We start from the raw sequence: 24,871 nt of genomic DNA on the forward strand, positions 1-24,871 counted from the left end.
GATTTGGTTTTTTTTTTTTTTCATAGGTTACACAGTTTTAAAAATGGGACTGACATAGAAAGGTAGATAGTAAGATTTGCGTTATGGCAGTGCATTGGCCAGGGTGATAAAGATTCAAAATTAATTTTGCAAAATTTGAGGACCTACTCTGTGCCAGGATTCATCTTGGATTCATGGGAATGGCAGACTTACACTTGGGTTTTTTCCAAGTGTACGTACCCCACTCTGAGCATCTTTCTTTTTTTCTTTTTTTTCTGTGAAGCTGGGAGACCATAGAGGCATAGTCTCCTTCTTAAAATTTCCATCAGAGTTGACCAGCATCCATTTCATTTTGTTGTCTTATTTATTCAGAAATTATGCTTATCTGCTTTCCTGCATGGAATGTAAATCCTTAAAAGTAGGGCAGAAGTGGATTCATGCTTGGATTATCAGGGCCTGGTTTACTCAGTGGTCCCAAAAGCGAACATCTATAGGGGGTCACAAAGAAGGAAGCCAGGTTTGACACCAGATGTTAAACTGTGTGTATCTCAATTAAGCATAATCCCTGCCTAGATACACTGCCTTATAGCAATTTCTTTGGAAAGTGACACTGAGGTTAACTCTTCACCTTTTTTACCACTGTGATTTATTCACCTTGAAAGAAACATTTACAAAAGGCCTACTACAAAAAGGCAATATGTAAGGAACTATAATTATGGCCCTGTGAAATAGATTTTTCCCCTTTTTTACCAATGGTGAAATAGGTTCATGTAATAGCAACTTGCTAAGATAATTAATTGGTAGCTTTGCTACTTACTATAATTGCAAAGTCTGCGATCTTTCCTCTACAACACAGTAGCCTTTTTTTTTTTAGAGACAAGCTCTCTGTCACCCAGGCTGGCGTGCAATGGTACTATCATAGTTCAGTGTAACCTCCAACTCGAACTCCTGGACTCAAGCGATTTGCCCTTCTCAGCTTCTGGAGTAGCTGGGACCGTAGGTGCATCCCATCACGCCACTAGGTTAGCTTAAAAACTATTTTATTTTTTATGTAGAGGGTGGTCTCCCTATGTTGCCCAGGCTGGTCTGGAAGTTCTGGCCTCAAGGGATCCTCCCACTTTGGCATCCAAAAGCGCTGGGATTCTGGGGGTGAGCTACCACATCCAGCCCACAGTAGCTTTTTTTTTTTTTTTTTTTTGGAATAATTCATTCTGCATTCCACTGTCTGTACATTTTTTTTTTTTTGAAAGATTTCTCCTCTGTATTACTTTGAGCATCCACTGGATGTCAGCACTGTTCCTTCCAAAAGTCTGCTCACTGCAAACTCAATCTTAAAAAATTTCCATTGACACTATGCCAATCGATTATTACAACTGAAAATGACATTAGCCCTATGAAAATGCAAAATACTCAGTAGATAATATAAAACATTTGTCTAATATGAAGTGGTATCTGAGTCAAAGTACTGGAAGGAAAAATGTACTTCAGCACTTGTCTACAGTTTAACTGAATATTAATGTGAAATTTAAAATTGGATCCCCAGATCTTGTTTCCAGCTTCTTTCTTTTGGGACTTTTAGCCCTGGATGCCTTATTTTCCAGAGGTAAAGGATGTTCTTGCAAATCGTTCCTTGATTGTAATGGATGAAAAGAAAAAAGAAATGGGAGAGGCCCACTGCATCACCAACTGCAACGGAAACTCCCTTTGATGAATCAGGAAGACAAATTAACGTCACACGCTAGTGTGCAGAAAGGTAACTTCTGATAAAGTTGCTACTGTATAAACCGCAAAAGCAGATGGCTTCCGGCCGCAGAGCTTAAGAGACCCTTCAGCTTCTCGGTGTAGGTCACCAGAGTCACGTCACGCTAACAACCCTTTCGCCTCCCTCTAGGTCAGGCACTGCATCCAAGTTAAGCAACCGACGCCGGCTCCTTGGTGTCCCAACAAGGTCTGGTAGAAAAAGCAACTTTATAATTCGTTTCACAGATTTGATTAAGAGCCAACTGAGTAGTGGGCCTTGTGCTAGGGCTCCGAGGACCCGAGGACCCCATGGAACCAGATTCAGTCCCTGACCTCTAGGAGCTCACAGGTGAGTGACTCACACACAGGACGACGAGATCAATAATGTAGACATGAACGCTGGCTAGCCAGTCCCAGAGGAGGTGTCATCTGACCAAACCAAGGTAAGTCTGGGCAGTTACGCAGACACCCCGAGAAAGGTACAACGCCCAGATAAAAAGTAAGAAAAAGTAGGAAAAACCCTCCCATCAGACCAGCAATTGGCTCGACGTTTGAGCCCGGATGTACGGCACGCGTCGCGACCTAACCCGGAAACACTGCCTCCCGAAAAAAAGTAAACTCTAGACTGCGGAAAGTAAACTACCTTTCCCGTCGTGAATCAGTCAGAACCTCCCGGCATCCTCTCCACCTCTGGTTTCCCACCTATTTTTCCTAAAGCCTAGGCGAAATAAGACTTCATCTCCCAGAAAGCCTTTGGTTAAGTTAACGGTGCGCATGCGCCAAGAGGCAGGCCCTCGTTGCCCTCATAACCCCGCCTCCGTTTTGCCGCCGCCATTTTTTCGGAGACTTTCATCCGGCAACTGACGGGGCTTTTTTTCTTAAAGGAGAAGCGACAGCTCAAAATACTACCCCCTTCTCCGCGCAAGATCTGGCGGCGCTGGGGACAGAAAGGCCAAAGACAGGAAAGTGGGGTAGGGTGGAGGCGCAAGAACGCCCAGGCTACTTCTGCGGCCTGAAGAATAGAAAGAGCCCTTGTGGTATCAGTGGCTCCTTAGGGAGGCAGGTGCGCGCGCAGCCAGTCTAGGGTTTGTGTGAGGCGGGGAAAGAAGTGCGATTTCTTCTCACCCGCCTCCCTCGCGAGACCTGCCCCTCGCACTGCCCCTAGCGCGCATTGAACTCTGGAGGGGGGAAAAAGGTCACTTTGGGATTGTCGCGAGACACAGCCGTTTAACGGTGAGAACGGGTGCGCGGGGAAGGAAACCTCGCGCGCTCCCTTTTAGCCGTTTCCTGATTGGCTGAAGGAAGGGGTGGGGGAGGGAACCTGGGACGCCACTGCGTGTAAGACCGCGAGGGGCGGGGTGAGGAAGCCTGTCCTGTTCTCCGATTGGCCCGCTGAGCGTCTGTGGCGGGCGCGCGCGCGCGCCGCCAGCAGTAGAGGACCTTGAGTGGCAGGGGGTGGGGGGGGCGCCCTCGGAGCCGGGCGGAGGGGAGGGGGGAAAGAGGAGCGCAGGGTGAGAGTGAGCCGCAGGCTTCGGGAGGCGAGGGGGCGGGGGGAGCAGCGCCGAGGCCGCCGCCTCCGCCTCCGCCGCCTGGGACTAGGGGGTGGGGGACGGACAAGCCCCGATGCCGGGGGAGACGGAAGAGCCGAGACCCCCGGAGCAGCAGGACCAGGAAGGGGGAGAGGCGGCCAAGGCGGCTCCTGAGGAGCCCCAACAACGGCCCCCTGAGGCGGCCGCGGCGGCGCCTGCAGGGACCACTAGCAGCCGCGTGCTGAGAGGAGGTCGGGACCGAGGCCGGGCCGCTGCGGCCGCCGCCGCTGCAGCTGTGTCCCGCCGGAGGAAGGCCGAGTATCCCCGCCGGCGGAGGAGCAGCCCCAGCGCCAGGCCTCTCGACGTCCCTGGGCAGCAGCCCCAGGCCGCGAAGTCCCCGTCTCCAGTTCAGGGCAAGAAGAGTCCGCGACTCCTGTGAGTAACAGTCTTTCAGGCGGTGGGAAAGACCCCCCTCTGTCCGTACGCAACCCTCTCGGCTCCCGTAGCGCCTGCTCCACGTGACATCCTGCCTGGTCTGCCCCCTGCCGGCTCCGCACGCCAGATGTGTCACACCGTTTCCCCGGGAGCCTTCATGGCTCTTCTCTGCGCCACCCTCCTCGCTCCCGTACCCTCGCCTGTCGGGCCGTTTCCCCACTCCCCGAAATCATCTTTTGATACACCCCTGCACTCGCTAGTGATCCACCTCCTCCCTGCCACCCGCAGGCTCATCCCTCTTTCTGGCATCCGCACCCCCTTTGTCAACCTATCCCTTTCCTTTAGGCGGCTCTCCAGTATTACATCACATGCCCTTTAGGGAATCCACAGCCCGATCATAGCCTTCAAAAATGTGTCCCCCCCTCTTCGCGTTAGCTCAAGAGCCAGCTGTACTAGTATGTTTATGTAGCTTTTTTTTTTTCACTTTTCTAAATTTTCACAACCCTTCTCATTCTTTTGAGAAATCTGCTACTTATTATGGTCGGGGTAAAAGCCCACTGCTACGATTTTAAGTATGGAGTCTTTCACGTAAAATTATATGAGTATTCTTTAATGTTTGTTTTTACTAAGTAGCATATGTTTTCTCTTTTTGTTTCGTGTTTTTAAATGTAGGAACTTCATCCTTAAAATTAGAATCATCTGAGAGGAATTCCTTTACCTAGACGTAATAGAGGAAACATGAACAGGTGGCCAGGAGCATTGTTTTAAATTGTTCGTTAAAATAATACTCATGTTAAGAATACTGAAGCACACAAGTTTGTAAATTGTAGAAATTAATCACATTAACCATTCAGTTCATGACTGAAAACATCATTAGTGACCTTTGACTTTTGAGTGAAAACAAATTAGTTAAAACAGAGAAAATTGAAGTGAGGGGGAGTCAGTTTTAAGTGTTCCCTTTCTTCCAGTAGAGATAGTGGCAAGGTTTGACTTAAACCAGACCTAATAGATTTAAAACTTGAAACAGACTTTGTCCAAAATTAAGAGTTAAGCCTGTGTCTTGGCATGCTTGCCTTAGAAGCCTCTCAGAAAGAGAAATAAAATTCAGAGGTAATCATATTGTGGTATTAGATATGCTTTCAAATTTTTGAATGTCCGCTAAGTTAACATAATTTAGAGAATTTATTGTAAGAACTGCAGTTCTGTCGACAGCAAAAATCTGTACTTAACAGATTCAGCTGCAATTAGACTTCTAATTGCTGTAGATGCATTTCATCTTACAAAAATTTTATAGTTCTGTATTGTTTAATCTCATAAATTTGAAAAGATACATGTATATCATTGACCTCATTTGGCCATGAATTCCGTGAGCAAATTCCTTAACCTACCCAATGCCTTAGTTTCCTTACCTATAGCGGGTAATCTCTACAACGTGAGTTTGTGAGAATTAAATACAGCTTGTGAAGCGCTAGACACAATGCCTGTTGTAAATACTAAGTACAAGTTGCGTTTTTCAGTAATGGTGAGATGGTAGATCCTTGAGTGGTTTGTAGTGATGCTTTTCATGTAAATTATGCAAAATATGATATTTTCACTCTTTAATATTACAATTCGTAGAGAGGGTAATACTTAAAATATTTTTAAAATTTCCTTTTATTCTCACCTACCCCTTGAAAGTTAAATATACCTATATCTCAAGATAATTATGTCTAAAATGGTACCTGCCGTTTAATTTTTTTTTTTTTTTTTTTTTTTTTTTTTGGAGATGGAGTTTTTGCTCTGTCGCCCAGGCTGGAGCAGTGCCACGATGATCTCTGCTCACTGCAACCTCCACCTCCTGGCTTCAAGCAATTCTCCTGTCTCAGCATCCCGAGCAGCTGGCATTACAGGCGCTCGCCACCAATCCGAGCTAATTTTTATAATTTTGGTAGAGGTGAGGTTTCACCATATTGGCCAGGTAGGTCTCCAACTCCTGACCTCAGGTGATCCACCCGCCTCAGCCTCCCAAAGTGCTAGGATTACAGGCGTGAGCCACTGCGCCCAGCCTGCTGTTTAATTTTTGAAGGAAAATAAATACTTTTTATCTAAAATAGTAATTTTACCTGCTGTCATGATTTATTTTTGCCCTAACTCTTGGCAACAAAGTACTAGTGACGCTTTAATTCCATATAAATGTTACTGTTGTATATGGATGAAGATGACTTAATTAAATTCCTTCCTTTTTTCTGCACAATGTTCCTTGTGGGGAGGAAGAAATAAGTCTGAATTCTTAGTGCCACCCCCCTCCCATCCAATATCATTAAAAAATAGTAGTGACAATGGTATTCTTCTTTCAGCCCCAAAATTATTTCTTGACTGTGTTTTTGATCAGGTTGTTAAACAAATTTTCATCATAATAAAGTTTTTGTTACACATTTTTACCTTATTCCATAATCTGGAAATCAAAGGAATGCTAAAGCATTTTAGCTTGGCAAACTTGTTTGATCAGTATCTGGGCCTGGTACTATGCTGAACTAGGTGGTAGAAAGAAAAATGAGACATGGCCCTCATCTTCAGGGACCTTGGGGTGTAAGGGAGAGATGCATTGATTAGTGGAGATAAGTCAAATGTGTGTATGGTGTAAAGATTTTCAGTCATAAAATACATTTTAAGACTTAATTTTTTCTATGTAATTTAATCCTTTAAGATATTTCAAGAGGTTTTGAGTCCAAACCCTGGTCTAGTATCTTTGACTTTGAGTCATTTCTGTTTTCCAAATGACATTTTGAAAATTTTAAAAAGGAAGGTTTATTCTGTATAACTTGTTCACGCTAGTCCTTTTTCCATATCCCAGCATTTCCCTGTATACAGTCTTAGTAATCAGCTGTTTAACCTACATTTGATTCTCTTAATTAAAGTGATAATAAAGTATACCATAGTTTAAAAGGTCAAGAAATAGATAGATTTGGATTGGTTGAAACCTCTGTTCCCATTGGAAGGCAAAATAATAGAGTGGATAAAGCATTGGACTTTAGTCAGAAAGTTTTATGTTCCAGCTTTGTACTATGCAGTAAGTGGCCTTGAGCAAGTCACTTAACCTCTTCATTTATAATTGCTTCATTTATAATTGATATTTTATGGATTTGTGAGATGAGCTTTATAGTTCCATATTTAGCTTAACAGTTTTTATAATCTGATGTTTATAACAACTTCTTTTTACAATGAACTATTTAGGGGTTATTGGGAAGAGGAAATAGTTGTGGATGAAGGGGAAATAAAAATTTTTCATTGTATGTGCTCAAGAGAGGCACAGAGTTAAATGCTAGAATCGTGATAAATTGAAGCATAGCTAGTAGGAAAAATAAACCAAATTTGAAGAAAGTTTATGTATCCATGCTAACAGTAAGACTGATGATCATTTGCTGTATGTTAGCCAGTAAATTACAGTTATTTCAAGTGCACGTTTATATACTCTGTATATATTATATATAAATATATATAATATATATACTATTACTGTATATCTTATATACAGTAATATATATAATATATATAGTAATATATAGTAATAAAAATTAAAGTACCATTAAAGTATTTCCCAGCCAGGCGTGGTGGCTCACGCCTGTAATCCCAGCACTTTTGAGAGGATGAGGTGGGTGGATCACCCGAGGTCAGGAGTTCCTTAATTTTTGAAGTAAAATCTAGTAGCATTAGTATAGTAGTTTTTGTCTATGATTTTTTTCTGATTCATCCATGCATTCTGCTAACAGGGAATGAAATTGTCAAATTAAGACTAGGTTAAAATGTGTAAGTCTTCTTTTCATTCTTACATATAATAGCCCTTCGTTTATCCTGTGCATTTCAGAACTTAAAACTTTAGGGACAAATACTTTTTAAAAATTCTAACTTCGCTGTTGAGTAACCATATTAGCTAATACTGAGTATTTTTAGATGTCTTCCTTCAGGTTCGGATTAAGGAAAGTAGTTTTATTTTGTGGTTTATGAAATTCCATTTTTGGTATATTTTCTTGCTAAAATTAAAACAGTAATAAACCTTTAGGTGACCTTTCTTGCTGTTTCCATTTTGAAGGTCATGGATAGTGAGGATGAAGAGGTGGTAATACTCTGAATTGAAAAAACTTACAGTTCTTTGGAGAAGCCTTCAGTTGTACAAGACTGAAATCCTGAGTGATCAGGATCTTAATATGATAGAAACATTGAACCAACTTTCAAGGTTTTGGGGAAAGTTTGTTATATAATTTTTCAAAAATTTAGCAATTATTTTTGTAGTTTTTAAAGATAGGATGATTAGCAGTTATGGTGTGTTAATTGGGACATTGGTAATGTGATTTAAAATAAAATTATAATGCCAGTCTTTTTTAAAAAAGTATGGAACAAACAATGATAACTATTCTTTCTAAGTAGAATAGATTTTTGTATTACACTGTGGCTTCTGTATTTGTTTGGGTATTTATAACATAATGTAACATAATAGAGTCTTCATTAGGTTTACTTTTGGGAGGAGCAACAACAAAAAAACTTTGTACTATTCAGAGATAGTCTGTGGTTTCTGTAAGATAAATGTTCAGGGCCTGTTGATTTTTGAATTTTAGTAGTAAGTATAGGAAGTTCATTATACTGTTCTCACCAGTTATGTATGAGAGAAATTTTTCTGAATTAAAAACCTGGGGATATGTCTGATTTTTGTTGTGTTGGGGGGTTTTTAAAAAATCTTCAGGCTATAACAATTTTTAAGCTCTTTACTGTTGCTTTTTAATTTGTAAAGGGCAAGTTACATTTACTTGTGAGGTCCATCTATTGTCTTTTTACAAGTAGATTTTGATTTGGTCTTAACAAACAATTTTAGGGTCTTTTTAACAGTTCATTGAGTTTTTATTATGAAAATTGTTAAATATACACAAAATAGGGAAAATAGTATAATGAAACTCCAGTATTGATCACCTAGCTGAGATTTTGCCGTGCTTGCTATGTCCATCCCCCTGTTTTGGCAGAAGTATTTTAGAACACATCCCAAACATTGTCATTTCATCTCTAGTTAGTACATTTATATAAAATAAGAATGTTTTCTTATATAATCACTTAATATAACAAAATTAGTAATATTTTCTTTGTATCAATATCTTAGTTAAAAACAGGTGTTTTGAATGATATTCTAGCTCTGTGCTGTCAGTTATGGTAGCCACATGTGGCTATTTAAATTTACATTAATCAAAATTAAAAATTCACTTTCACAATTACATGAACTGTTTCAGGTGCTCAGTGGCCACATGCGACTGCCATATTGGACAGTGCAGATATGTTTCCATCACTGCTGAAAATTCTGTAGGACAACACTGGTCTAGATGCTTTCTTTATCACTCTGGAGGCGAACCTGAAAGAGATAAATATTTATATTTTCAGAAAATGTGCTAGATTGTTCATTAATGTTTGATTCTTATTTCTTTCAGATGCATAGAAAAAGTAACAACTGATAAAGGTAAGACTTGGTCATCCTTACCTCTAGCATACATTACACTGATTATCTTATAATCTGTTAGAAAGCCTCATCATTCAAATTGGTTCCCATTTAAAAGTAATTTTTACTTGGTAAAAAATTGCTAGAGTTGTTAGAATCTATTTAAGACGACAGCAGGTTTGGATAAAGAGTATATTGGCATTATTTAGAAACCTAATAATGACAAATCAAATTGTTTGATGGTAATTTATAGTAACTTTCTTAAGCCTTTTATTTTTAAATGAGGTAACAGACTGGAAGGATACACAGTGTACAGGTGAAGTGAAGGCAAACATTTTTATGCTAGTGGAGATACAGATTAAAATTGCAGGGTGAAGAATGCCAAGTGTTCTAAGAATTCAGCCTGGTGAATAATTAAATTAGGTCAATATTAGGTCATTTTTCTTTAAATCTGAGTATTAGCACACCAGATGTATGTATTATAGTTTTCTGTTTTCCTGGATTATGGCAGGAAACTAATGTTCACTTTTTCAATACCTTTTAAAATACTTTATTCTGGCTTTACAGATTAGGTTATTAAAATTGCCCTAACGTATTGGACCAGTTGCTTATTCGTTTCATTTTTGTTTTTTTCTAGTTTTTGGGTGTGTTCCTTGCTGTTAAATTCAAACACACAGCATCCTCCTTAAAACTGAACAAATACACTTTTAGGCACATTTCATTTATTGTGTGTGACCTTGACCCAGGCTTGACACAGCCAGTTTCCAAACTCCTAGAATCCACCTAGTATCTGAGAGTCAATTAGCTTTTAAGGTCTACTTATACCATACTACTATTTTTATAAAAGAATATATGTATATGCATTTTATATATCAGTGTATGTATTACATGTACATGAGAATCTTAAGATTTTTCTGTTCTTGATAAAGAATTCGAGAACGTATAAGGCAAGTTTAAAGCCTGGATTTTGTGCCATATGGAAGAATGATAGTGTAATTTAAGAACCAATAACTTGAATTGGTGGTGGCTGCTTTGTAAATAATTAGGTTTCAATGCTGAGGTTTCTTATTTCTCTGAATTTTGGAATCTGAGTCTAATATTTCATAGTATACCAGGCAGAGGTTTTTCATACCTGGCTTTTTTTTTTTATGTAGAAACCTTTGCATGATTATTTTGTCTAGCAAGTTTTTTGTTCCTGTTGTTGTTACTTAGAAAATAGGTTATGTCTGCCAAAAATGGAAGGTCTCACATTTCTTATTCAGAGATCAATTCGCAGATTTTATGATCTAGAGAAAATGTAGAGACAGGTAACACGTCTAGAGCATTCTGATTAAAACAAAAAGCAACCTGCTTTTGTCAGAGCTGAAATTGCCTTACGTGTCCAAAGAAATCACTATGAGTTGCCTTGAGGCGAACTTGAAGAAAGGTGGAAATTTGGAGCCCCTTTTGGAAAGAAAAGTAGATGACCTTTGGGTAAATGTCTTTTTTTTGTTTGTTAAGTAGAGACAGGGTTTAGCCAGGCTGGTTTTGAGCTCCTGGCCTCAAGTGATCCGCCTGCCTCGAGTGTAGATGTCTTAAACTAGAAGTTGACTTATTGGCATGTTTTGTGGTTGTGCAGCTGTGGAGAGATTAAAACTGCATTCTGGATAATTTGATCCGAAGATTAATCCCACTTTACTGTTTAAAGGCCCTGGATCTAGATATTCTCAAATGCCAATCTTCATCTCTATTAGTTTACCTATTAAGGTAGCTGTTCAACTCTATGAACAGTAGATAGGTATGTAAGAACTGTAACATTCATACAAGATGAATGAATAAAGAAATGAAGGCTCGGGTAGTCACTTTTTCCAGTTGTGTTTCATATTTAGAATTCACCTTAATTACTTTTCTTCTGGTCATTTAACTTCTCAGTTATTCTGTTACTCTGGAATAGTCCTCATGTTCAGTCTGCTAAATTTTAACTGAAATAACTCATGTTCATTTCAGAAGTTAAGGGTTTTTCAAAACTTTAAACAGGTTTTATTATTTAGAGGTAAGACTGGCCTTCTGTTGTATTAATGCTGAAAAGATGTCTTCAGGATTGTTTTTACTCTTATCTACTCAAACCATCTAGAAATTGTATGCCTTCTTTGAGTTGAAGGGAAGAACCTTTGACATACACATAAACAATATTGCACACACAGAGTAGGCAACTTTCCATGTTTTTTAAATTAAGTTGCAAAGTGCTACATTCATTTTTTTCCAACTGAAATAATAAACATGAGTATTAGTTCCTGTTTTTGCTACCCTTTTTAAACCGTGATTGGTATATAAAACAAATGGAAAGCTACTATGCTAAAATAGTGTTAACTCATTCAACAAGTAATTGTTGAGCATCCACTATGTGTCCGGCGCTGTTCTAGGCACTGGATTCTACTGGTAATCAAATAAATGAAGAAGTCAAAACAGTGTAATAATGTTTGATGTAGTTGGAGTTGGGAAAGCTGAGTTTAGATGAAATGATAAGGGAAGACCTTTTGGTGAGGTGACATTTGAGATTACACCTGAATATGCAGGTAGTTAATTTGAACAAGGAACATTCCACACAGAAGTTAAAAAGGAAAAAATACTTCAAACTTGAAAGCTTAGTTTACCGCTGGCGGAGTATTATCTTCATCATTGTGGAGTTTCCAAGAGTGTTAGCAGAAATCTTGAGGGATGGAGATCTAGTTCCTTTTTAACTTGGCTTTATGTTTTCATTGTTTCTCTGTTTTGAACCAGTGTTTTACTTTGATTATAAAGTAAAAGAATGGTCTACCTACATGTAATTTTTAGTTATCCCAGTGTTCATTTTAACTTACTTCACTTTCTAACCTCTGACTAGACATGTAATGAAGCCTGATTTTTTTTTCTCCCATCTGTTAATGTCCTTAGTGAGGAATAATAGTTAAAACTGCTTCTCAAGATAAAACATAAAAATGGAGACCGGAATAACTTAATGTTTATTAAAGTATGTTTTAAGTGTTTAATGGACTGATAATAAATACTGTAGAATCCAGTAGATGTGGGCAGTGCTCCAGTTATTAATGTTAGGTTGTTTATTGCAGAACTTTTCAGAAACTTTGATTTTTGAGTAATGTGCAGTGTAAATACCAAAATTTTGCAGCGATTACCTAACCTATTTGACTTATAAGACCCCCTTTTTAAAGAACATTTCGTAAAACTGGAGTTTACAGAAAACATACTTGGAAATACTGCATGCTTGAAAATTTGATTGTATAAAACTCTGGATCTCAACCTTTTATTGAAAATCATTTTACTCTTTTCAGTTGCTCTTAATGAAATAGTGATGTTTGACAGTGATTACTGTGAGTCTCTGACTTGTGTAGTCAGGAAAAAAGAAGTCAGTCATCAAATAAACTCATAACAGATCTCAGCATTTACTTAGATTATTTGGAGCTTAACTGTTAAGTATTTACCTTATCTAGTTTATCATAATCAGCATACTATCTGTAATTATTACTAAAGTTATTAGTTTATTTTGATTATTTTTCCTCCTGTCTGGATGACATCCTCAGTTTTTTTCTTATATTGATGCAGTCTAATTTATAGCTTATGCCTCTGTGCACCATTTTTAAAAATTAGAATTAATTTGTTATTAACAGTTTTCATAGATTTCAACAGTTTTATTTTTCATGTATTGAAATATCTTTGATTATCTTATCCTCTCAAATCAGTCTGTTGTATCCCATTCATCATGGCCTCTTGTCAACTTGCAACCTCAACATAACATTGACTGTTTTTACTTCCTTTACAGATGTGTCTCTTTTATAGTATACTTTTTTGTTGGTTTTTCTTTCTTTCTAGTATATTTAAAGAATATTTTTGTTATTTCTAAAAATACAGAAGACACATTTTTATGCTTTTTTTCCCATTCCAGTGAGAAAATCTAACTTTTGTAATTCTTACCATTTGAGTTTGTGTACAAAAGGAAGAATTGAGAAGATACTGAGAACATTGTCTTCACAATTCTTTCTTGAAAGATTTTGAATCTCCTTCCTAATGACCTAGTTTTCCTAGTCAAAATAAAATCTTGTAGGTTTTGAATGGAAGAAGAGTTCTGGAAGGAAAATCTGTAGGTGAGAAAGGGTGTGTATAAGCCCAGTCTTAACACTCAGATAGGCTTTTAAGGTTTTTTTGTTGTTATTTGTTTTTGAGACAGGGTCTCATTTTATTGCCCAGGCTGGAGTGCAGTGGTGTGATCATGGCCCACTGCAGTGTTAATCTCCTGGGCTCAAGCCATCCTCCTGCCTCAGCCTCCCAAGTAGCTGGGACTACAGAAGTGTGCCGCCATTTCCAACTAATTGTTTTTGATTTTTTTATAGAGACCGGTCTCACTGTGTTGCCTAGCCTGGTCTGGCTAGGCAGTCCTCTTGCCTCGGCCTCCCAAAGTGCTGGAATTTATAGGCATGAGCCACTACACCCGGCCTGTTAGTTTTAACTGAAATATTCCCCTTTACCAATTAAATGATACTGTTCTAAATTTAAATGTAAGTTAAAAACAACAACAACAACAAAAGCCTCTTTCCCTGGCTTCTCTTAGTACTACTGAGATTGGCTAATATTTCAAAGCAAACTTTAATTATTTATGGAAAACAAAGTGCAGCTAATGATAGAAATACACGGAGTAGTTCAGTTAGGTTTCAGAAAGTCAAGTTTCTGACAATATAATGTTCAAGCCTCAAAGGCTAAATACAGTAGATAGGCATTTTTGTTTGTCCTTCCTTCCTAATCTTTTAAGGTAGCAGTAACTGTATTATTTCTGTTAGTATGAGAATAATTTACTCAGACATCTTGTTCTATGTTGGGTATGGCCCAGATCCTTTATTCCGTATTGCTAGTTCAGACATCCAAACCGCCTTTGGTTCTTCTTTTCCATTATTAATTTCCTACAAATAAAGATACATGTCATTTATAATATGTGAATTGTGATGCAGGCTTAAAAAGGCTTGTTCATCAGCTTATTTCAGTTATGGGATTACCTATCAGGTAAATGAGTCTTAACTTTATAATAATTTGCCTATTACAGTTCAACTTATTGCCATCTTTGACACAGTTATAAGTTTATTCTGCTATATATATTATTTTACATTGAGATCCCTTTTCCTGCCAAGACCACTTGAGAGTTAAAGCAGAATGCCCTGATAGAAGAAAACTGAAGCAGAGGAAACTTAAAATCCTTAGTGGGGAAACCCATATTCAGCCAGTACAAATCCAAAACCTTTAAGAGAGACTTGTCTCTACATGAGACTTGTCTCTATATCCTCATTTTGAAATGAGCCTTAGTGGATAAGAATCTGTGACAAAAAGGAATTGCCCCCTGACTGTTAAGTTCAAAAAAGAAGAAATTCCTCTGAATTAAAACCAGCCAGAATAATTTAATGCTGTCCGGGCAGAGGCTTCTTTAGCTTCATAACAAAACCATCTAAAAATTCAGTGGCTTAAAACACAGCAATTTATTATTTACTGGTTGGGCCGTTCCCCCCTCCTCATTGGTCATTCAGTTCAGACTTGTTTTATATTATGGTGGTTGCAGCACAGTGTTCCAAAATCCCGAAGGCAGTAACTGCAAGGTGTCTTGAAACCACCCCCACAGTATAATCGATCAATTGTATTTCTGTATATTAGCAACAAAAAATAGAAAATTGAAGTCATAAAATCAAAATAAAATTTATATTAGTATTTACAACCCTATAAACAAGATATACTGCTCCATTTACTTAGGTTTTTAATTTTACTCAGCAATGTTTTGTACATTTCAGTGTATAGGTCTTTCAAATTTTTTATCCCATTTATCCCCGAGTATTTCATATTTTTTGATGCCGTTAGCTTAATCGGGATTCCCACTGTGTTTAAGAGTGGGATTGATTCTTTAAGAAAGAAGAGGTGCCTAGATGCTTTGTGGATATCCAGTCATGGCTACTATACATTTATATTCTATTATTTAACCATTACCTAACTGAAGGGCATTTGATATTTCTGGGTTTTTTTCCCTGAGATTACAGGTGATTTTTAGAGAAATTCTATTAAAATGTACCATACGTATACAGAAATGCACATATTATAAGACATATACATGTACTCTTGTTTCTCCTCCCCCTTCTTTATTTTATATTATAAGTGGGCAGACCCAGGGTGAGCCCAATTATGTAACCATTTACACAACTGAAGAAATAAAACATAATTGTTTTGGAAACTCCCTTACGCTCCCTCAAGTCAACCGCCCCCAAGTGTAACCACCATTTTGACTTTAAATAGCAGAAATTAGTTTTGCCAATTTTTGAATTTTACATTAATGAAATAATACAGTAGGCACTCTTTTGTGTCTGGCTTATTTTGCTCATCATTTGTGACAAGTGCTGTGTTTGTCATAGATCGTTTATTTTAGTTGGTGTATAGTGTCCCATTGTGGGAATATAACCACAGTTTAACTGTTTTACTGTTGATGGATGTTTGGGCAGTTTTCAGTTATTAGTCTTTATGACTAGTACTGTGATGTATATTTTTGAAATATAGTGTTATTGGGATATAATTTATATATCATAAAATTCACCCATTTCATATGTACAATTTAGGGATCTTGGTACATTTTATGAGTTGCACACCTATCACAATACAGTTTTAGAACTTTTTCTTCACCCTGATGATGTCTTTCATGCCTATTTATAGTTAATCCGTATTCTCACCCCCAACCCTAGGCAACCATTAATCTACTTTCTATCTGTATAGATTTGCTTTTTTCTGGACGTTTTGTATAAATGGACTCAGACATACAATTTGTGTTTGTATATAGGAAGCATTGCATGCAGGCAGGACAAATTTGTATCTAGAGTCTATTCCAGTAAGAACAAAGCACTGCCACTTCCATGATGGAAGTGGTCCAATGTAGCGAACCTTGCACCAGGTGAGCTGGCTGATCACCCCAGGGAATGGTGCCATATCAGGAACTCAGTGTTGGTCTCCACTGCTGGCACATTGGGCAATTAGCAGTGGCTGTAGCCAGGTCAGCCTGGGTTTGGTTTTCAGCAATCTCAGTTTTGCAGCTATAGTAGGTAAGTATTGTTTTCAGGAAAGACACAGAAACTTTGAGGTCATTTTTGTGGTGCTTGAGCTGGGAATTTTAACCCCTGAGCACTGTTGTTTTTTTACGTTTTTTTGAGACGGAATTGCACTCCTGCCCAGGCTGGAGTGCAGTGACGTGATCTCAGCTCACTGCAGCCTCCGCCTCCTGGGTTCAAGCGATTCTCCTGCCTCAGCCTCCTGATTAGCTGGGATTACAGGTGCGTGCCACCACACCTGCCTAATTTTTTGTATTTTTTAAGTAGAGACGGAGTTTCACCATGTTGGCCAGGCTGGTCTCAAACTCCTGACCTCAGATGATCTCCCTGCCTCAGCCTCCCAAAGTGCTGGGATTATAGGCATGATCTACCGTGTCCAGTCTGCACATCCTTTTCTTTATCCACTTTGTGTTTTCTAGTTAGGAGCAACCAGCTAATTTCATTATATCATTACTTTGACCAGAATTTTCTAAGGTATCAAACATATGATCTTTAAAATGAAGGAAATTCTGTCATTTGTGACAACATGGGTGGAACCAGAGGACATTATGCTAAGTAAAATGAGCCAAGCACAGAAAGATAACACTGTATGATCTCGCTTATGTGTGTAATCTAAATAACTGTCTCATAGAAATATAGTTACTGAAGGCTGGGGGGTTAGGTGGAATGAGAAAAGGGGAGATGGAGATGAAAAGATACATACAGACTTTCAGTTAAATTGGGAGAGTGGGTTTTAGTGATCTATTGCACTGTGTATTAGTCCCTTTTGAGTTGCTAGAAAGGAATATGTGAGACTGAATGATTTGTAAAGAAAAGAGTTTTATCTGACTCATGGTTCTGTAGGCTGTACAAGCATGGCACCAGCATCAGCTAGACTTCTGGTGAGGCCCCCGGAAGCTTTCGCTCGTGGTGGAAGGTGGAGGTGGAGCAGGTGTGTCACAGAGCAAGAGTGAGAGGGGAGAAGGGGCTGGGCTCTTAAACAACCAGGTCTCACATGAAGCAATAGAGAACTCACCTATTACCACAGGGATGGCACCAAGCCATTCATGAGGGATCCACCCCCATTACACAAACACCTCCCACATCCAGTATTGGGGATCACATTTCAACATGAGATTTGAAGAGGACAAACATCCAAACTATATCACACTGCATGGTGACCACAGTGAATAATAATGCATTACATATTTCACAGTTGCTAAGTTGGTGAGTTGATCTGTTCTATTGTTTTGAATGAAACTCTTATTAAGTTTATCCATCTGTCCCCAGCAGCCACCAGATGCTCAGAGAGCACCAGCAGGTGATGCAACTGCATGGGTCCCTTTATCAAAACTGTATACTTAGGCTACAATAAATTTATACACAAATATTTTTCTCTGCTCTTTCCTTTTCTTAAACGTGTCCTCAATATTAGTGCTATACTTGTATATGTCTTTCATGCCCCAGAAGAAGCGGTATGAACAGAACAAGATTGTACTGTGGTTGTTTTTAATATATTTTGTAATGCAAAACTGCTGCTGGAAGAGAGAAATCAATGAATAAGCCAGATGTTGGGGATAGCCAAAAACAACACATTTCATAAATATTGAAAATGATCCATTTTATATGAACCAGGCTAAATCTAGACGATAATAGTTTGTTTTTATGTGCTGACAATTCCCAATTTTATGTTTGTAGCCCACCCTGTCCTTTGAACTTTAGGCCTGTTGATGTTTTACTCAGCAGTAATCTCAGACTTGGTCAAAGCAGAACACATATTCTCTCTAGTGTCTCTTCAAGAAACAAATCCCTGATCTTTTTCTTTGTTTTCATCATCAGTCCAATTGTTCAAGTCAGAAATCTAGAATCCCAAATCCTTGGCATCTCCCTCTATCCCTGTTAAGTCATTCTCTAGTCCTGTCTTGTCTGTTTCCTAAGTATTATATCTCTAATTCTTTCCATATTCAGTGGTATTACCCTCTTTAAAGCCATTATTATCTGTTGCCTGGTCTATTGCAGTAAGTTTTTAGCTGGTCACCTAGCATCTACTCTTGCCCCTACCTAGCTCATTGTCTAGCCTGCAACCAACATGAACATTAAAAATGCAAATCTGATCATGTCACCGTTCTGTTTAAACTCTGTCTGTGGCTATTAGGATAAGATCCAAAATCCTGGAAGGACCTTGTTGGACTTTTTCATGCCTCCTCGGCATGATAAATGATGGGCTTTGTCATGTTTTCTCTGCTCCAGTCATATTTATCTTCTTTCTTTTAATTCTCAAGACATATACATGTACTCTTGTTTTTCCTGCCCCTTCTTTATCAGCTAGCTACCACTTATTATTCAGAGTTCACCATATTTATTTAAACTTAAATGTTGAGCTAATTCTTAGCCATAGAGATCATTAAGTTAATGAGCACTAGTTTTAAGAGCTGTGCTTTCAGAGAAGCCATCCTTTCACCTTCTCAAACTTAGGTCTGAGCAAAGTCTTAATGTTTTTAAGAAGCAGAACTAATTCACCTAATGCCTATACTTTGAACGTTGATGACATTACTTTGATTCTATTTTTGTTTTGCTCCAAACTTTTAATATCTGCAGAAATTCTGTGAAAGCCTAATATTTTTTATCCTTTCTGTCAGTGCACCAGTGGCTGATGTCTGCTTTGAAATCAGTAAGCCAGGAAAAAACATATGTAGATGGAGTAAACAGAGATGACTAGAATAAGAAAGAAAAATCTAGGCATTAATACACAGTGTTGATTTAAAAATGAGTAAACCATTTTGGAATGTAAACATTCTTAATTTCTTAAATACAATTTTAAAATCTCATTTATTTTCTGGTTTTTAATCACAATAAAATTTCTCTAGTTCTGTTTTGAAAGATAAGGAAATATAGCATGTGGCTTTAGGTTAAAATTCACTCATGAAATAATTCTTACAGGTGTTTCAGGTTGGTATGTTATATAAATGGGGCCCTCTTTTGGCACTTGAATCCAAGGCTGGGTGGAAATGAGCCAAATCTGGATTGAGCCCTTGCACTGGCGCTTTCTGTTTCTCGTTTATATGGTTAGGTGTGGTATAGTAGAAAGAATATAGACTTTGGACTTAGATATACCCGTGTTCAGTTCCCTCCGCAGCTTTTAATACGTGCACTTGGGAAAGTCAGTTACTTGGTTTCTTCATCTATGAAGTTAAGAATAATAAATACTTGATAGGGTTATAACTGATTTTTGAGAAATAAAAAAAATATATATTACCTGGCGGTTAATACTTAAGATTTATTAATTGCCCAGAAGAAATTTAAATACTTAAAGAGATATTTGAAGACCTTTACCTTTAGTATCTTCCCAGCTTATCAACTAACCACACCCTGTTTCACCCTACAATAAAATAATAGCATTGATTATGTTAGAATGGCCCTTTTAACTTAAAGTATTTTATCATGACCGAGTGGCTCTCATCTTTTGGAATTTGATGGTTTGACTTGTTATAATAGTTATCTCTGGCTGTAGGATTGAGATAAGTCATATTTCATTGTCTGCTATCTAGAAGAATTAGAAGAAAACATTCCTGCCAGTAGTATCAATCTCTCTTTTTTTTTTTTTTTTTGGTTTTGAGACGGGGTCGTACTCTGTTGCCCAGGCTGGAATGCAGTGGTGTGATCTCAACTCATTGCAACGTCTGCGTCCTGGGTTCAAGCAGTTCTCTTGTCTTGACCTCCTGAGTAGCTGGGACTGGCGTGCGCCACCACGGGCCTGGCTAATTTTTGTATTTTTAGTAGAGACAGGGTTTCACCATGTTGGCGAGGCTGGTCTGGAACTCCTGACCTCAAGTGACCTACCCACCTCCGCCTCCCAAAGTGCTGGGTATGGGCTTGAGCCAGCACGCCTGGCCTAGCATTAATCTCTTACTGTCTCAATTCATAGTATAAACCACTCTTAATTCATACCTTCTTTCAAGAATGTACAGTTTGGCCCTTGAACAACATGGTAGGATTAGGGGCACCACCTCCCCCTCACAAAAACCTGCATCTAACTTCCCAGAAACTTTACTAATAGCCTACTATTGACCAGAAGCTTTATCAATAACATAAAGTCAACTAATTCATATTTTATTTGTGTATTATATCCTGTATTCTTACAGTAAAATAATCTGGAGAAAAGAAAATGTTATTTAAAAAACCATAAGGAAGAGAATATATTTACTATTCATTAAGTGTAAGTGGATCATTATAAGGTCTTCGTCCTCTTCTTCACATTGAGTAGGCTAAGGAGGAGGAAGAAGAAGAGTCGTTACTCTTATCTCAGGGGGTGACAGAGGTAGAAGGAGTGGCAGGAACATTTGGCGTAACTTTACAGAAATACAATTTCTGCCTGACTTCTTTTTTGCTTTTTCGTTTCTCTACAATTGTTTCTACACTTTAACCATTTGCTTTAGTTTCAGGGCAGATATCATAGAAGGGTTCCTGTCATAAAAGGAAGTCAAAAGCAGTCTTGAATAATTGGAACCTTTCTGCCAGAATTTCTAAGTTTTTAATGTTAGTTTGTTTTCTGTCATTGCTTCTTATATGTTGTCTTTCTCATCATCTGGCACCTGTTCAAAAGCACTCATCTTCATCATGTCATCTTGTTAATTCCTCTTGTGTGGTGTCTGTTTGCACTTGACTTTATTCAAGATGCTTATTTTTAAACTCTTCACCATCACCACTCCACCACCACCATTTTTCTTTTTTCTTTTTTTTTTTTTTTTTGCCATATTCACAATCTCTTTCATGATTTCCTTGATTGGGTCTGCCATAAGTCCTGTGAAGTCATGCACAACATCTGGACACAGTTCTCTCCAGCAGGAATTTTCTATAACGATGGCATCTTCAGTGGTGTAATCCTTCCTGACTTTCATGATGTTCTCTCTATTGGGATTTTCTTACATGGAGTTAACAGTTCTTTTCCATAGAATATTGTGTAATGGGACTTAAAGATTCTTATGACCCCCTAATTGGGAAGGTGAGTTAGAGACATTGTGTTTGGGGGGCAAGTAGACCACTTCAACACCTTTGATGGTAAACTCATGAGGTAGCCAGGGGCATTGTCCAATATCAAAAGAACCGTAAAAGGCAGTCCCTAACTGGCAAGGTTACTTCCTCACTTCAGGGGCAAAGCATCAATGGAACCAATCTAGAAAATTAGTTCTTGTTTTCCTGACCTTTTTGTTGTACAACCAAAAGATTGTTGGTTTTTCTCTTCAAGGCTCAGGAGTTGGTAGCTTTATAGATAAAGGGCAGCCCTGATCATAAACCTAACTGCTTTTACGCAAAACAGTGGAGTTAGCCTATCCTTTCCTGCTTTAAATCTTGTTGCTTACTTCTCCTCCTTACTAATAAATGTCTTTCGTGGCATTTTTTTCTGGACTGGGGTAGTTTGCATTAAAAACTTAGGCAGATATCCTTCCTCAACTGTTTTCTTAACAGTGCCTGGGAACTTGTCTGCTGCCTCTTGGTCAGTAGAAGCTGTTTCTCCTATTATCTTGACATTTTTAAAGCCAAATCTCTTTCTGAAATTATCAAACCATTCTTTGCTGACATTAAATTCTTCACCTTTCTTTTGCTTTAAGTTGTCATATAATGACTTAGAGTCTGTAGGTATGCCTTTCTTATAGCAATTCTGTACCCACATAAAAGCTGCATCTTGAATGTGAGATAAAAGTATTTTGCAAAAACTGCAAGATTTTTGCACTTGCTACTACTGTAGGTGCAGCAATGGCTTCACAAATTTCCTTTTCTTCAGTACTTTTTATGTTGGATTCATTTATCTTAAAATGATGAGCAACTGCAGCTACACACCTCAGCCTTCTATGCTTATCAAGCAATTCAACTTTTGTAATACCATGACTTTTCTCTGCTTCTTGGAAGCACTTCCAGTATCACTAGTGGCAACTCTTATGGGTCCCATAGTGTTAGTCAAGGTTTCAGGTATTGCTCTAAACATAGTGAAAAATGAGTTAGAACTGAGAGATACCACTTTTACTGTGACAGTAAATTCACTCAGGTGGTGATGATTATCCTCACGACATTTTAAGCAGATAGTTGAAACAGCTGAGCTCGCTGCAATAGCAACAGGAGATAGCTGTGAAATTATTATGTACAGAGTTAATTTTATGCAGTTATTCAATAGTACATCTTTATGTTTCTTTACATTTCTCTGGACTTTGGATGATGCCATATATAGTTTAAGACTTTGTGAGTGTAAGTTGTGTTGAATTTTAACTTTTTATATTTGTGTATATTTTACAGTGATGTCATCAAACAGAGTAGTATCTGTAGTTTATGCATTCATGACATACCTTAATTTTTCAATATTTCTAGGCTACACAGTTTGTCTGCAAGTTTTTTCAAATTGTCACAAATCTCCAAAAAAATTTCTTATATATTTTAAAAAACCTGCGTTATGAGTGGATCCATGCAGTTCAAAGCTTTGTTGTTCAAGGGTTAATTAACCCAAGGGTAGTTATATTCACTGTGCCTGCATGTTGCTCATGCAGTGACTAGCATGATGTCTTCCTTTACCCAAGCTAGTATGGCTTTTTTCTCTTATTATTTATGTATCAAGGAACCTCCTCAAGGTTAACTGCTATTATAAGAAACAACTGGAAATTGTCTTTGAAGTACCACACGAAGAAACTTGGCTTGTTTCCTGTCTGTTGATGATTGTTTATGCTAATATATGGATTGTCCTGCAGTCGTCAATTTCTATTCCAGAAACCTGGCAGTACTTTTGTGCACGTGTGTGTGTGTGTGTGTGTGTGTGTGTGTGTGTGTGTGTGTGTGTGTGTTGAGGTGAAATTCACACAAAAAAGTAGTAAAAAATACTTGAAAGCATACAATTCAATGACATTTAGTACATTTACAGTGTTGTACAACCATCACTTCTTTCTAATTCCAAACATTTTCATCACCACCAACAAAGGAGACCCCTGTACCCATTAAAAGCAGTTATTCCCCCTTCCCTCCTGTTCAGCTGCAACAAACATTAATCTGCTTTGTCTCTATGGATTTACATATTCTGGATATTATATGTAATTGGAATCATACAATATGTGACTTTTGTTTCTAGCATCTATCATATAGCGTATTTTTAAGGTTCACATTGTAACATGTTAAGACTTCATTCCTTTTTATGGCTGGATAAAAATTTTCGTTGTATGTATATATGACGTTGTGTTTATCCATTCACTGGTTAATGGATATTTGGGTTGTTTCCACAATTTGGGTATTGAGAATTGTGCTTCTATGAATATTCATAAGCAATAAGTATTTCTTTGAATAGCTGTTTTCAATTTTTGTTGTATATACCTAGAAGTGGAATTGATGGATCATATGGTAATTCTGTGTCTACGTTTTTCTTAACATTTTTCTTAACACTGTTTTCTTAGGTTTTTCCATAACACTGTTTTCCTCATTAGCTGCCTCATTTTACATGTCCACTAGCAATAAACAATGGTTCTAATTTCTCTGCATTCTCACCAACACTTCTCATTTTCTTTTTTTATTATTTTTAGTAGCCATTGTAGTATGTGGGAAATGGTAATCTCATGTGATTTTGATTTGCATTTCGTTAATGACTGATGTTCCGTATTTTTTCAAGTACTTTTTTGGCCATTTGTATATCTCCGGAGAAATAATCTGTTCAGGTTCTTTGCCCATGTTTTAATTGGGTTGTTTCTCTTTTTGTTAAAATCCAAAGACTTTATATATTTTGGATATTAGACTTTTACCAGATATATGACTTGCAAATATATTCTCCCATTCTGTAGGGTTGTCTTCACTTCTATGCATTTTTTAGTGCTAGCTCCTGTGTTAAGGTCTTTGATCCATTTTGAGTTAATTTTTATATAAGGTGTAAGGTAGGAGTACAACATCATTTTTTGCATGTGGATATCCATTTGTCTTAGCACCATTTCTTGAAGAGACTGCTTTCCCCTACTGAATGGTCTTAGCCACCTTTTTAAAAATCAGTTGACCATAGATGTATAGATTTATATCTGGACCTTTAATTCAGTTAGTTGATTTAATTATTATTAGTCTTATGCCAGTAATACATTGTATTGATTACTGAAGCTTTGTAGTAAGTGTTGAAATTGAGAAGAAAAAAGTGCATCTTTAACTCTGTTTGTTTTCAAGATGGCTGTAACTAGTGTAGATCCCTTGCATTTTCCTGTGAACTTTAGGATTGTGTTGTCAATTTCTACCGAAAAGGAAGCTGGGGTTTTGATAAGAATTACATTTAATCTGTGGGTTTATTTTCAGAGTATTGTCATCTTAACAATTTTTCAATATTTTATTCCTTTTTATTCTATTGTAAAGGTAATCATTTTCTTAATTTCCTTTTTGTTCATTGCTAATATACTTAAAACAATGAATGTTATGTGTTGGTCATATATTCTAGCACTTTGAATAAAGGTAATCATTTTCTTAATTTCCTTTTTGTTCATTGCTAATATGCTTAAAACAATGAATGTTATGTGTTGTTATTATATTCTGGCACTTTGAATTTGTATATGACCTTTAACAGTTTTCTTTTGTGAAAATTCTTTAGAATTTTCTATATGTAAGGTCTTTTCACCTGCAAATAGAGATACAGTTTTACTTCTTCCTTTTCACTT

The 24,871-nt window shown here is 37.7% G+C and overlaps 2 protein-coding genes across 13 annotated transcripts in view; one reads left to right on the top strand and one right to left on the bottom strand.

Annotated features, from left to right (window-relative positions):
• The window catches only part of LPXN (leupaxin), a 50,726-nt gene extending 47,654 nt beyond the window's left edge, over nucleotides 1-3,072 (bottom strand). Inside the window, exon 1 of one of the 4 annotated variants that reach the window (XM_058438717.1) lies at nucleotides 2,422-3,072. The gene's annotated coding sequence lies outside the window, so the exon portion shown is untranslated. The other 3 variants (XM_058438719.1, XM_058438715.1, XM_058438714.1) reach the window with 3 other exon arrangements.
• A 48-nt stretch (nucleotides 3,073-3,120) lies between these two features.
• The window catches only part of ZFP91 (ZFP91 zinc finger protein, atypical E3 ubiquitin ligase), a 49,816-nt gene continuing 28,065 nt past the window's right edge, over nucleotides 3,121-24,871 (top strand). For 3 of the 9 annotated variants that reach the window (XM_058438709.1, XM_058438710.1, XM_058438711.1), the window contains exons 1-2: nucleotides 3,229-3,683; nucleotides 9,131-9,159. In XM_058438709.1, the coding sequence (XP_058294692.1) occupies nucleotides 3,343-3,683; nucleotides 9,131-9,159 (370 nt within the window). In that variant the 5' untranslated portion in view covers nucleotides 3,229-3,342. Of the gene's footprint in view, nucleotides 3,684-9,130; nucleotides 9,160-24,871 lie in introns of all 9 variants that reach the window. The other 6 variants (XR_009213531.1, XM_058438706.1, XM_058438708.1 and 3 more) reach the window with 4 other exon arrangements.

This window comes from Hylobates moloch, unplaced genomic scaffold, assembly GCF_009828535.3.
Source record: "Hylobates moloch isolate HMO894 unplaced genomic scaffold, HMol_V3 SCAFFOLD_5, whole genome shotgun sequence".
In the NCBI taxonomy this organism is placed as follows: domain Eukaryota; kingdom Metazoa; phylum Chordata; class Mammalia; order Primates; family Hylobatidae; genus Hylobates; species Hylobates moloch.